This window comes from Stegostoma tigrinum, chromosome 2 (assembly GCF_030684315.1).
Source record: "Stegostoma tigrinum isolate sSteTig4 chromosome 2, sSteTig4.hap1, whole genome shotgun sequence".
Taxonomy (NCBI): Eukaryota; Metazoa; Chordata; class Chondrichthyes; order Orectolobiformes; family Stegostomatidae; genus Stegostoma; species Stegostoma tigrinum.
This window is the reverse complement of record NC_081355.1, coordinates 101,461,240-101,475,446: the sequence shown is the minus strand read 5'-3', so window position 1 is coordinate 101,475,446 and position 14,207 is coordinate 101,461,240. Positions and strand designations below refer to the sequence as shown.

Sequence of the window (14,207 nt, the reverse complement as noted above, 5' to 3'; positions counted from 1 at the left end):
CAGTTTGAGTATAATGGACGCAAAAACTATTCAACACAGCACATGTCTGTTCCTAACCTGCAACATCATATATGATCAATTCATTGAATCATTGGTTTAGAATAACTCCAGTTTTTATTAATGGCATATGGATAGGCTTGCCTGAAGATCTGAGAGGATTAACTGCAGATCTCTGACACAGCACAACTACTTCTAGTTGCAACATGTAGATTATATCATTATTACACGTGCAATGAAATCACCTCATGATTGCATCTGTTCTCATACCATAGCATTCGCTCAGCCTCTGAACAGATATCACAACAATTTTTTTCAGCAGTGTTTCATTCTAGTGCATTAGTTGGCTTGTTTATCAAATTTCTGTTGCTTTTATATTTAAAATGATTAAGTGGTGACAATTATCAAATGAGGTCAAACACTAGTAGTAATCAACAAAGTTAGATGTTATTATTGAAATTATAATTTTATTGGAATACTTTACCCAACAGGTTCACAATCCTCAAGTCTTGGTCCCTTGCATCTGTAATGCAACACACATGCAATTTATTTAAATTAAATTCACTTAAATAATTACATTCATTTTATCCGCAGTAAAACCAAAACCAATTAAGGACAGTTTTTTTTGTAGCAATAGTTCTGCATCGAATCATAAGAACAAGGAAGGAGGTTGATTCACCTCGTTCATTGTATTATACACATCCAAGCTGGTAATTAGGAAAGTCTCCACAACATGGTCAAAATTTAAGAAGAAAAATAATCAAAAGTTCTGCATGTGAAAAAGAGGGCTATTTCAGAACAGATCAAATAATTTATCAAAAGGAGAATTTTTAAAAAATTCATTCTCAAAATGTGGCTGCCACTGGCTGGGCGAACATTTATTGTTCAAGATAGATGCCCAGACAGCAGGTAAGATTTAACAACATTATTGTGTCTAGAGTCGCATATAGGCCACAGCAGGTAAGGATGGCAATGACTTTCCCTAAAAGATAGGACTGAGCCCAGATGCGTTTTCCAATAATTAAAAGTGATTTCATGGTCATTGATGGACCAGATTTATTTTACTATGAATTCAAATTACACCAAGTGCCATGGTAGGATTTTCCAATCCTCCTTAGATGCAGGAATACTATCTGAGCACTGGAGAATTGCAAATGTATACCTTTGATCAAAAGCTACAGTGGTCCATTTAACCATGGTGAGACAATGTCCTAGAAATGGTATTAAGGATACATTTAAATGTCAAGAAAGCCAGCATGGATTTGTATATTTCAAAACAGAGGACCAGTATGAGCATGATGACGTGGACCATTATGCTTTATTCACAGGTTTTACTGGTCTTTTTTTCCTTCTAGGGAGGGAGAAACTGTTTCTACTGGTGGGAGGATTGAAGGCCAGAGGACTCTCTTTTTAAGATGGATGATAAAAGAAGTAAGACTGGCATGAAGAACAATATTTTCTACACAGTGACTGGTTCGAGATGTCTGGTCTGAGAGTGTGGTGAAGAGAGAGTCAATTGACAAAGTGAAATAGGGTGCAAGGGTGCAGGAAAAAGATAAGGGAGTAGGACAAGGTGAATTGTTGTCACAGAGAGCTAGCAAGGACAAAATAGCCAGAATGGTTTCTTTCTGTTTTATCATTCCAACAGCCGAACCACCTAGTTTAGGGATAGTTGTCAATGCTATGCTGTGTCACTCTACTCAAAGGGTATGCTTAACCATGATTCTTAACAAATTACCCATTGCAATCTCGGGATTAAACTTGCAGGGATCTGGTGTGGAGAGATAAAGTTCTTCCACACCAGGAGAGAATATTTTTAACTTTAAAGAGTTTCTTGGTCGTACAGAACTGAAGATTATTGGATAGAGAAAAGTGGTGCTGAAGCTTTTCACCTTGCATTCCTCAGGACTAAAGTAAAAATATTAAATTTCAAACAAACAATCACAACAGTTTATATGCTGGGGAAAAGAAATTTGATTCTGTGGCAAGTTGACTCTGATTGGCTGACATGTTACTGCATAGAAAGTAACAGTGATCTGCAGGTACCCAAGCTCCCTGGTAGTTAAAAAACAAATGCAAAGTTTGGACATATTGTTTTGATTTGCAGAGAACTGGTTCTTGTCTCAGAATGTATGATACTTGTAATATAACTGAACCACTTTATAAGCTCAATTGATCAGCTTAGATTTGGGTGTAGTCTAACGCTCAGCATAGTCAGGGTTTTTCAGCAGGTTCTTCTCAATTGCAGAATCAGATCTAGCAGTAGATGTTTTACTTTGAGTTTTAGAAGCAAAGATTGGTTAAGTACAGTTTGTGTTCTGCCTATTACAAACAATTGAAGGATCATTTTGTTTGTTTCACTCAGCCAATTGCTAGGATGTATGGCCTATTTACCGAACTTCACACTGGCTCCAAAACTCAAACACAACATTGCCTGATTGCGTGATAGCAGACTGTCTTTTAGGGCTAATGGCAGCATAATATGCGTTAAAAATATCACTTCGTTAGCAACTGCAAAGCAGCAGCATGAAATGATATGAAAAAAAGATGCTGTAGCTACGGGATCCACTTTAAATACAGTTCTCACTGGCATATTTGCCAGTTACCACCTTGTACAGTCTAACACACTCCTTTCCTTGATGTGCTAGCTGTGAAGCCTGCTAAAGAGTTTTCTATTACTGTCTATTGCAAACCTACTTTCATTGATCAAAGTACGCATTGGGATCCATATACCTCCATGTGCTAATAACAGTGCTTCCCACAACTTCTTCCACTGTCACCACATTCCAACGCTTGAAAATTTATCAGCCCTTGGTGAGAACTGAGAGAGTGGAGGTTGGGGGTTGGCAAGAGCCATGGCAGTAGGAGACCAGGGACAGAATATCTGTGAGAATGGAAGGGGGGGGGTGGGGAAACTCTGTGGCAGTGATTGCAACCTCAAGATTTCAACTCACCACCCCACTTGTGGTCCTGGCATCACTTTGGGAAGCACCACATTGCAAGATTGGGCCTATCAGCAATCTTTCAAAAAAGAGCATAGTCAGTTGTTCAATGTGCGAGCTTGACAAAGAATTAGAATGCAGCAAACGTATCCTGCAAGAAAATGGCAATCCTAGTCTCAGTTATTACTCACGGCACATTTGTGGAAACTTGTAAACCATCCAAAGACTTCTGAATTTAAGAAGTGTTTAGACTGCCTCAGGAAAGGCAAAGGATCTCCAAAACATGAACAACGGTTTAAGCAAGCCATTTTTCCCGCTGCTGTGCAGTGGCTGCATATGTGGTATGTTCCACTAGCAGGATGCTGCCAATAGACTGAAAGGCATTCTACCTAAAACAACGTGATGCAATGACATAAATGAATTCTAGTCCGAGCTGAATGTCAGGTACACGAGACACATGTTCCAATGATGAATTGATCAAATCAAAGTGCATGTTCCTTCAGTTCGCAGCAACCAACTGCACCTCCCAGTCACGAGCCATTTCAACTTCCCTTCCCACTCCTTGGACGACATGTCCATCCTGGGCCTCCTGCATTGCCACAATGATGCCACCTGAAAGATGCAGGAACAGCATCTCATATTCTGCTTGGGAACCCTGCAGCCCAATGGTCTCAATGTGGACTTCACAAGCTTCAAAATCTCCCCTCCCCTGACCACATCTCAAAACCAGCCCAGCTAGTCCCCGCCTCCCTAACCATTCCTCCCCCCTCAAGCCCCACCCCCATCTCCTACCTACTAACCTCATCTCACCTCCTTGACCTGTCTGTCCTCCCTGGACTGACCTACCCCCTCCCTAACTTCCCATCGAGACTCAGCTTTACTGGCTCCAACCCCGACTCTTTGACCTGTCTGTCTCCTCTCACTCTATCTACTCCTTTATCCATCTTCTATCTGCCTCCCTCTGTCTCCCTATTTATTTCACAATCCCCTTCCCCTTCCCCATTTCTGAAGAAGGGTCTCGACCCAAAACGTCAAACTTTCCTGCTCCTCTGATGTTGCTTGGCCTGCGGTGTTCATCCAGCTTCACACCGTGTTGTCTCAGATTCTCCAGCATCGGCAGTTCCTACCATCTCTGCATGTTCCTTCAGTTGTTCATAACAGGCTGAATACAGACTTACTCAAACAGCTTGTTCTTTCAAAACTCAATACAAACTGTCGACTGTTAGATGTGACTTGGGCAATTGGGCAGCACTTGCTAAACAACTCTGGGTATACCGAGACCTAGGTCAATTAACAACCAACCAGTAGGTACCTACTAATGGCATCCACCTATCACCACCATTCCGTTACCCCACCTCTCCCCCTCTTTATCTGAAGCTCCCTCAATCCCTCCATCCAGTGCTGAAGAAGCGTAATGCCCAAAACATTGACGTTCCTTTCCTCCAGATGCTGCCTGGCTTGCTGTGTTCTTCTTGCCTCCTGTTTGTCTACCTTTGGAATCCAGCATTTACAATTCTTTTGTCTGTAAAATAATCACAAGCTCATAAAGTGGCTCATTTATATTTGCTAGAAGCAAACATGTATTCGTACTCAGAAATGTGTTCTCTTCAAATGAAGGTAATATGGTCAAGTCTTACGACTTTTTTGAGTTACTCAGGAGCTTGGGGAATTGATTGTTTCGCATTACTTTCACCATGGCAATGCCTCAGCCAATCACAGTAACCTTCCAACCACGAGAAAAAGCTTTGACAACATGTCTGCCTTTGCAGCAATAGTTGTAAGATTTGCCTATAAGTATAAAAGGCTTTAAGCTCGTGGGAGAGATTTTTCTCAGATAGTGTCCACCTGTACTGTATTGCTAGGGCTGAGTGAACAACAAAAATTGAATAATTTTAGATTTAAATGGAGCACAATCATTTGAGACCCAATTATGGGCCTGATAGGCTTCACTTTCTAATATTTGCTCATGCAGGCAATCCAGAATCAGTTGATTATACGCTCAGGTAAATTTCTCATCATATTTCCTCAGGAGGCGTTCACTGTGCGAAGTCAATGTGGATACAAAAAGTAAAAGAGATCAGATGTGTAAACGAGCCTGTCCCATCAGTGGGCAGACCTCATGCATTACAATGGACATTGTATACCCACCTGTGGGCATTTAAAACTGAGGAGAGGGATGTAAAAATATTTTTAAAAAACTCCAGTCCAAAAAGAGGAGAAAGAAATGTGGAAAATTCCCCCTGAATCCTGTAGATATTCAAAATTAGTCACTAAATTGATTACCTTTAGCTTTGGACCAATTAAAACAAAGCAACTAACAAGATTAGATAGAATGGAACATTACTCACTCTTGGGTACAATTTGGGTGACACAGCTGACAATGTTTATTTTCATCAGTGTATTTCCAAACCAAGGTATTATTTTCTCCTGTAATTCCAGAGGGACAACTGCTTACACAGCGTGGGCCATCTTTAACATTGGCACATTCTACACAGTTCTCATTGCCCTAGGTAATGAAATGAATAAATTAAGATAAGCGTAATAGGTAGAAAAAGAAACATATTACTGCCCTGAAGACAAATCATACATTACCATTCAACAGGTTGCCTGTTACTTACATAAAAGCAAATATAATCGATCACACTATAAATCAATATCTAGATTTGCTCTGCACAGTGTTAAAACTGTGTGCGACGACAAGAAATTATTCATTGACTGCTTCATGTGAGTAATAGAAATATTTTTCTTAATCTCATTCAATGTTCTGAATTTACCACACAGCCTGTTAAGCTGAAAATGGACTCTTTCCTCAATTGCTTCCTAATTGAAGAGAATTTAGTCTGATGCATTTTTTCGGTCATGCATTTTTTAAAGCAACCCACCCTTCATTTCAGTACTGTCCATTCACTTTTCGATCAACAACCACACCAGAAGAAAAAAATACAAAGGATGAAGTATCGAGCTGTCATGACATTGGGCACATCCAGGGAGCAAGTTCTCTTTAGAACTTTCAACAAAAATTTGCAATTTAATCTTGGTTTCAAATCCTCAATTGTCATATCCTTGGGGTAAAGTAACTCTGGCTAATATACTTCAGATTAGTAGTGATATATGTGGAAAACAGCTATAGAACTTTTACCAGAAATTGATTTCTGAAAATAGTCAGCTGTTCTGTGAACTAAACCTTGTAGAAAATAAGCTCTCATGAGCAGATTCTGGCATGCAGCAAATCTGTCCTTTCTTTTCTCAGACAGTGGACACCTTGCTGAGATTACAAGAAAACTTTCTGATTTAGTCTGTGGATGTTCAACCAGAGGAGGAGCAAAACTTGACCTGCTCTTGGGAAATAAGGCAGGGAAGGTCACTGTGGTGTCAGTGTGGGAGCACTTTGGAACCAGTGACTATAATTCTATCACTTTAAAATAGTGATGGAAAAGAATATGTAGGGTCTAAAAGTTAAAGTTCTAAATTGGAGGAAAGCCAATTTTGATGGTAGTAGGCAAGAATTTTTAAGAAGTTCACCGGGAACGGATGTTTGCAGGTAAAGTGACGGCTGGAAAATGGGAAGCCTTTAAAATGAGATAATGAGTGCCAGAGACAGTATGTTTCTGTTAGGGTGAAGGGCAAGGCAGATAGGTGTAGGGAATGCTAGATGACTACAGAAATTTAGGTATTGGTCAAGAAAAAGAAGGAAGCATATGTCAGGTACAGACGCAGAGACTGAGTGAATCAGAACCTAGAAGGGTATAAAGGCAGTCGGAGCATACTTAAGAGGGAAATCTGGATGGCAAAAAGGGGACATGAGGTAGCTTTGGCAAATAGGGTTAAGGAGAGTCCAAAGGGATTCTACAAATATATTAAGGACAAAAAGGTAACTAAGGAGAGAACAGGGCCCTTAAAGATCAGCAAGGCTGCCTGTGTGTGGAACCGCAGGAGATGGGGGAGAAACTAAACAAGTATTTTGCATCAGCGTTTACTGTGGAGAAGGATATGGAAGATACAGAATGTGGAGAAGTAAATAGTGCCATCTTGAAAAATGTCCATACTACATAAGAGGAGGTGCTGTAGGTTTTAAAACTGATACAAGTGGATAAATCTCCATAACCTGATCAGGTGTACCCCAGAACTCTGTGGGAAGTTATGGAAGTGACTGCTGGGGCCCTTACTGAGATGTTTGTATCATCTATAGCTGCAGGTGAGGTGCCGGAAGATTGGAGGTTGGCTAGCATGGTGTCACTATTTAAGTAAGGTGGTAAGGAAAAGGCAGAGAACTATAGACCGGTGAGCCTGACATCGGTGGTGGGTAAGTTGTTGGAGGGAATCCTGAAGGACAGGATTTGCATGCATTTGTAAAGGCAAGGAATGATTAGGGATGCTCAATGTGGTTTTGCGCATGGGAAAGCATGTCTCACTAACTTAATTGATTTTTTTGAACACGTAACAAAGAGGACTGGTGAAGGCAGAGTGGTGGATGTGATCTATATGCATTTCAGTGAGGTGTTCGACAAGGTTCTTCATGGTAGACTGGTTGGCAAGATTACATCACCTGGACTAGAGGAAGAATAAACCATTTAGACACAGAACTGGCCCGAAGGTAGAAGACAGAGGGTGATAGTGAAGGTAACACTGTATGGAGCTGGAGGAGCATAGCAGGCCAGGCAGCATCAGAGGAGCAGGAAAGCTGATGTTTTTGGTCAGGATCCTTCTGCTGCTTTTGAGACTGGAGGCCTGTGGCCAGCAGTGTGCCACATGGATCGGTGCTGGGTCCACTGGTTTTTGTCATTCATATAAATGATACGGAAGTGAACATAGGAGGTTAGGTTAGTAATTTTGCAGATGACACCAAAATTGGCAATGTAGTGGACAGCGAAAAAGGTTACCTCAGGGTAGAACAGGATCTTGATCAGATGGAGATTAATTTAGACAAATGTGGGGTGCTGCATTTTGGAAAGGCAAATCAGGGCAGGATTTATATACTTAATGGTAAGGTCCTGGGGAGTGTTACTAAATAAAGAAACCTGGAATGCAGGTTCATAGCTCCTTGAAAGTGGAGTCACAGGTAGAAAGGACAGTGAAGGTGGCATTTAGTATGCTTGCCATCATTAGTCAGTGCATTGAGTCTCAAAGTTGAGAGGTTACGTTGTGGCTATACAGGACATCGGTTAGCACGCTTTCAGAATACTGTGTCCAGTTTTGGTCTCCCTGCTATAGGAATGATGTTGTGAAACTTGAAAGAGTTCAGAAAAGATTGACAACGATGTTGCCAGGATTGAAGGGTTTGAGCTATAGGAAGAGGCTGAATCGACTGGGGCTATATTCCCTGGAGTATCAGAGGCTGAGGGGTGATGTTACAGAGGTTTATAAAATTATGAAGGGCATAGATAGGGTAAATAGACAAGGTGCTTTCCGTGGAGTGGGGTTATCCAAAACTCAAGGCCATAGCTTTAAGGTGAAAAGCGAAAGATTTAAGAAGGTCACAAGGGACGATGTTTTCATGCAGAGGGTGGTGCGTGTATGGAATGAGCTGCAAGAGGAAGTGGAGGCAGGTACAATTACAACATTTAAAAAGCATCTGGATGGGCATATGAATAGGAAGGGTTTAAAAGGTTATGGGCCAAATGCTGGCAAATGAGACTAGATTTATTTAGAATTTCTGGTTAGCACGGAAGAGTTGGACTGAAGGGTCTGTAACCGTGCTCTACATCTCTATGACTCTATTACTAGCTAACCTCCATTGCCTAATGTGTTTTGTGTCAAAAAATTCAACTTTTTTATAGATACCCAGGGGTTGGACTTTCAAACCAGGTTTGGGAGCCCCCACACTGGAAGGAATCTGGGCCCATAATTCATGCCTAAAATTTGCTGCTCTTGTGGCCTGATTTATAAATGCAAATTCCAGAATTGGTCAGGATGACGACTTGATACAAATTTCGAAGTGCTTTTAAGTGCACTATAGCTAATCTGAAATGTGAATGCAAAGGTAAAGAATGGAGTTGCTTTTTTGTGGTTATGAGAATGCATATTATGAAATAACATGTTCTAGAAGTATTTCAAATCAGGAAAGTAAGGAACAAATGTAGAATACTGAAGAAACTCAGTAGGTCTGGCAGCATCTGTAGAGAAAAAAAGGACTTAACATTTCAAGTTTAGGATAACTCTTCAATTAGATTTATTTATTAGATTCCCTACAGTGTGGAAACAGGCCCTTTCGCCCAACAAGTCCACACTGCCTGTTGCAGCAACCCACCCAGACCCATCCCCGATTACCCATAAGTACTGCAGGCAATTTAGTATGGCCAATCCATCTAGCCTGCACATCTTTGGACTGTGGGAGGAAACCAGAGTACCTGGAGGAAACCCACGCAGACACGGGGAGAATGTGCAAACTCCACACAGACAATTGCCCGAGGCTGGAATTGAACCTGGGTCCCTGGTGCTGTGAGGCAGCAGTGCTAACCACTGAGCCACCATGCCGCCCCTTCTCTAAACCTTATGAAAATAACATCCTTGCTGTAGTTGTGGGGTCAGGAACAAAGTCATAGTATGAGATTCAATTCAGTATATTTCGAACAGAGGACAGAATAAACAATTTTTTTGATATATAGAGAGGGGGAATTTGATCCCTTTGACAATTAATCGAGTGTACTTTTGTGATGTTGCCTTACACCTTCTGGTCACCTGAAATATATAGTTTGTTGTTATATAAGCATTCACGTCAAAAGTTGGCTAGATATGAGAATTTATTATCTCCATTTTTTTTAAAACTTGCCCCAAGCCCCATCGGCCTTGAAACAATAATATCAGAACAGTTCCAACATTGCATTTCTCATCCTTAATTTTAAAATGTATATTTATTTTCCAGAGGACAGAAGATCTATCAGGGCTGGTTTTGATTTTATTCAGAATGAACTTCCTTTCAGGAGTTCTGAAACCACTGGCTGATATTCTGCTAGTCTGTTACTCTACAGTCACTTGTGCAAACTGAAAACTTCTTAAAAGCCACATGGTCTCCATAGCAGTGGTCATGTCTATTTTTTACCACCATTAATAGCTACTTTGCCCTTATCATTTCTTTTGTTTTGAAATGAAAATGCGGTATTCCAGTCACTTTAATTGCTGTTGCATGCAGTTTTCTAACCATAAGTAGCTAACACTTCTGCTGTGTTTCAACTGTGCTGTATTTGAATAATATTCTTTTTCAATTTTACTCATTTTTAATTTTGACTCACAGAACTAGCGCAGGTTACGGACCCATTCTGAGGTTTACATTCTGCGTCACACTGGATGCACTTGCTTTCATTCTGATACTCTCTTATCTCCCTTTGCAGAATAAAAAAGAACAATTTGATAGGTTAAAATGTAACATTTAAAAAGACATTAAATATTAATAGTAACTATCGTATTTTAGCTTAAACATGTTCAAGCTGATATCAAAAGTCAGATGGAACATTGGTTAATGCATTGCGAGTGTCCCAGCACTTTAGTCTGATATTGTATGTATATGTCAAACAAACCAAAATGATCAGCCTACTTTAGGAATGGATTTGTTACTGAGAAGACCTCTGCACCCAGAAATTTACTTAAGGCTTTATTATAGTCTGAGCATAAAGAAACAGAAATCATGCCTAATTTATATGCTGAAATGCACACAGCAGACCAATGGGCAAACTGCAGCCTCTGTTGTTTTTGCTTGTGTGAAACAAGCAATGGTTTTTAATAAATACAAACTAAATCTCCCACCTGACAACCAGGGTTGGTAACTGAATGGAATATTAAAATAGATGCTCTGTTGCTCTTGAAAGTTGTCTAGAGCTTTTGGAAACATTTTTCTAACATTACGTAATAAGTGTTTTCACCTTGAAGGATAAAGTGTGTTTGGTAGCTTCTTTGAGTTCTTAACTTAGCTGTTATACATTAGTGCATCATTCTGCTGCATAAATAAACTGCACTTCCCATATACACTCCAATCGGGCCATTAAGCAGCATCCACAGAATGTGGATTGATAAGGTGATTGGAGGAAGCATATTTTGCAATTCGCCTAATGTCTGTTAATGATAGGTGACCCGCACAAGAGAAACCCTGCCACTACCTCCCATCGTTTATGAACCACAAATGCAAGTGCCTCCCTAGCATCTATTGGAGTATTGAGAGAGAAAATTACACATCAAAAGTAAGTCCAGCTGGTTTGTAACAACAGAAACTGCTGAAGAACCTCAGCAGGTCTGATAGCATTTGTGGAGAGAGGAAAACGGTATTAATATTTCAAATGTGACATGACTCTTTTCCAGAACTGTCACACTGGACTTGAAACATTAACTCAGTTTCTCTTTCTACAGATGCTGCCAGACCTACTGTGTTTCTCCCAACACTTTCTGTTTTTGTTCCAGATTTCCAGCATCCACAGTACACTGCTTTTATTCAATTTGGTCACCAAATTTTATTTCCTGTTAGGATATTAAAGGCAACAAATTTTAGACAAGTAAATCTGTTAGCAGATTTTAGTAAATGCTTATCTACAATGTGCTATTTCAGAACAGCAGGCCAATGGAACAAATTAGCTGCTTTTCCGAGGTGAAAACATTTTCACTTCGTAATATTTTTGTAAGAAAATGAAATTTAAAACAATGTTTGACTGTAGGATATTTGACTAACATCAATCCAAGACTTCTTTCACAAATGTCTTACTCAATCATTGCAGTTTCAGGAACCAGAGTTTAAGGCAAATCTTTCATTTTCACAATAGCACCATCAAGAAAACAGAATGAATAGTGATTTTGTTTTGGAATGAAAATGTAGTATTCCGGTTATTTTAATGGCTGTTGCATGCAGTATTCTAATGTTTAATAACTAATACTTCTACTGTGATTCCATAAGCAAAATGGCACAGAAAAAAAACTTTTACTGTAAAGCAGGTGAAAGTTAGATTTATGAGGGGAGTACACAATTGTCAAAGTGGGGATTTGGTTAGCTCAGTTGGCTGGATGGCCAGTTGGTAGTTCAGTAATGCCAAACAGCATGAGTTCAATTCCTGCACTGGCTGAGGTGACTATGACAGTCTCCTTTCTAACCTCTCCCGTGAATTGTAATAGCCCTCAGGTTAAATCACTACCTGTATCTCTCACTCCCTTGAATGAAAGAGCAGCCAGTGCATCAACAAACCTTTTCAAATGTTTGTATTCTGCTAAAATATGTAATGGCATTAACCCCTCACAGCGTACAAAATTACTTTTAATAGACAGAAGAGGGAAATACGGGGAACATTATCAAATAACTGATTTGGAAGTACATTGTCGTTTCTTCTTTGGCACTCAGTCATTAACTTGGAATTCTGTCTTTCGTTGCATAGTGGGTGTACCAACACCACAGTTCGAGAAAGTGCATCATCGTTTACATCTCAAGGATAGTTAGGATCGGCAATAAATGGTGGTTTTGCCAATGACAACCATGTCACATTAACAAATTAGAAAATAGATTATATGTACATGTTACATGTGTATACGCACACATGTACATATATATTGTATATAGAATACAACTGAAACAGGCCATTTGGCATTTAAATATTAAATGAATCTGACAGATACATATTAACCAGAACACCGGGAGAATGCTACTCTTTATGAATACTGCCATTGGATCATTTGTCTGCATCTGTCATGGAAGGTTTCCTTAAAATCCTATTTGATAGTCTAGAATGCAGTACAGGAAGCAGGACTGGATTGCACCCTCAAATCTTTGCACTTTTCTAACTTCCAACATTCACTGTCTGTTTCTGCATTCCTAAGTCCTTTGTAGATCAGCACTTACTTATCATACAGAATCACAGGATCAAACAACATGAGAGCTAGCCATTCAGCCCTTCCTGCATATTTGCTAGTTTTCTGAAACAACTATCAATTGCTCCTCTGCTCTTTCCACACTGCCCCTTCCAAGTCTTAACCAAATAGCCTTTCGAAAACTATGATTAAGTTTGTTTTCAGCACTTTTTCAAGCTATGGAATGTGGACCATAAATCTGGGAAGTTTCACTGGGATTATCATTGGCTGCTGGCATGCTGTCCCAACTCCAATGAAAAAACATCTTTTATGGCCTCATCAAGCACTCCATAAAGCCTCACACCATACTCACCCTTCATAAATGTTGCACTTCTCAACACACTCTCTTCCACGTTGATAATGCCGACAGGAGAAACACTGAGAAGGTCCAGGCCCCCAGCAGCCATTGTCTGAACACAGCGGATGGCAGACTTTATTTTCAGCAACTAAGTAAATAGAAACAAGAAACAACTTTCAGGTTTGAAAAAAAATTGCCAATGGATGGCACACAAGAAACACGTTTTAATTTTACGAATGGAACACAATAACCAAATTAATCATTTTGGGCCTCCGCGACAACAGTGGAGGCTGCTGCTAACTATGTGATACAAACTTTGCAATAGGTAATGAGCTTCAAGAGATGATAGTGGGATTCACTCTTGTTGGAGATGTCACTTGGAGATGGCAGTTGTACAGCTTAAATGTTACTTGCTACTTACTTGCCCAAGCGTGAACACTGTCCGAGACTAGGTGCCTATGGAAATAGAGTGCTTCATATGTGAAGAATCATGAATGGAGTTGAACATTGGGCAGGATTGACTCCAAACAGTGCATAGACTTTCTCCTGGTTCTCATTGGCTCCTGTTTAGTTTGGGCCTCTTGATGTCACATTTAAAATATTATGATGGCATTAAGCCATCGAGAACAGTTTAATGTTGTCAAACCAACAGCATTAAACTGCAAGTTAGCAAAGAATTTATAAAACAATGCTTTTGACTCATTCAAACAAAGAAAACAACACTTTCCAGAACTTCAACATGAATAAAAATCCAAATGCAAGAGATTTTTAAATACGGTTATTCACTTACTGCATTGTCCCTTAGGTCTATTTAGTGATATTTTCAAGGATTGCCTGCTTGATTTGAAAAGCTTCTTCCATTGTATGGTATCAACGTAGCAGAGTTTTGAGTTATTGATGATGCTTACTTGACCATCACTAATCTCCCTGAGTGAACGCAATCCCAGAGAAGTGATGTTCAGGTTCACCAAAGCAAATGATATGCTGCTACTAAACACATACAGAAACAAAAAGACTTAAGATGGAGAAAACTACAACTATCAATCACACAGTTACTTAAGTCCAAGGCCAAAGACAACTTATGTCCTTTAACACAAATAAAACGGATTAACACACATCTTATAAGAAAAATTTTCCTGCGTGATGCATTCACT

The 14,207-nt window shown here is 39.8% G+C and overlaps 1 protein-coding gene across 2 annotated transcripts in view; it reads right to left on the bottom strand.

Moving 5' to 3' along the window:
• The window catches only part of egfra (epidermal growth factor receptor a (erythroblastic leukemia viral (v-erb-b) oncogene homolog, avian)), a 275,066-nt gene that overhangs the window by 54,420 nt on the left and 206,439 nt on the right, over positions 1-14,207 (bottom strand). For both annotated transcript variants that reach the window (XM_059638086.1, XM_059638089.1), the window contains exons 12-16: positions 13,844-14,043; positions 13,069-13,201; positions 10,169-10,259; positions 5,288-5,445; positions 482-520 (exon numbers count right to left, since the gene is read on the bottom strand). In XM_059638086.1, the coding sequence (XP_059494069.1) occupies positions 482-520; positions 5,288-5,445; positions 10,169-10,259; positions 13,069-13,201; positions 13,844-14,043 (621 nt within the window). The remainder of the gene's footprint in view (positions 1-481; positions 521-5,287; positions 5,446-10,168; positions 10,260-13,068; positions 13,202-13,843; positions 14,044-14,207) is intronic.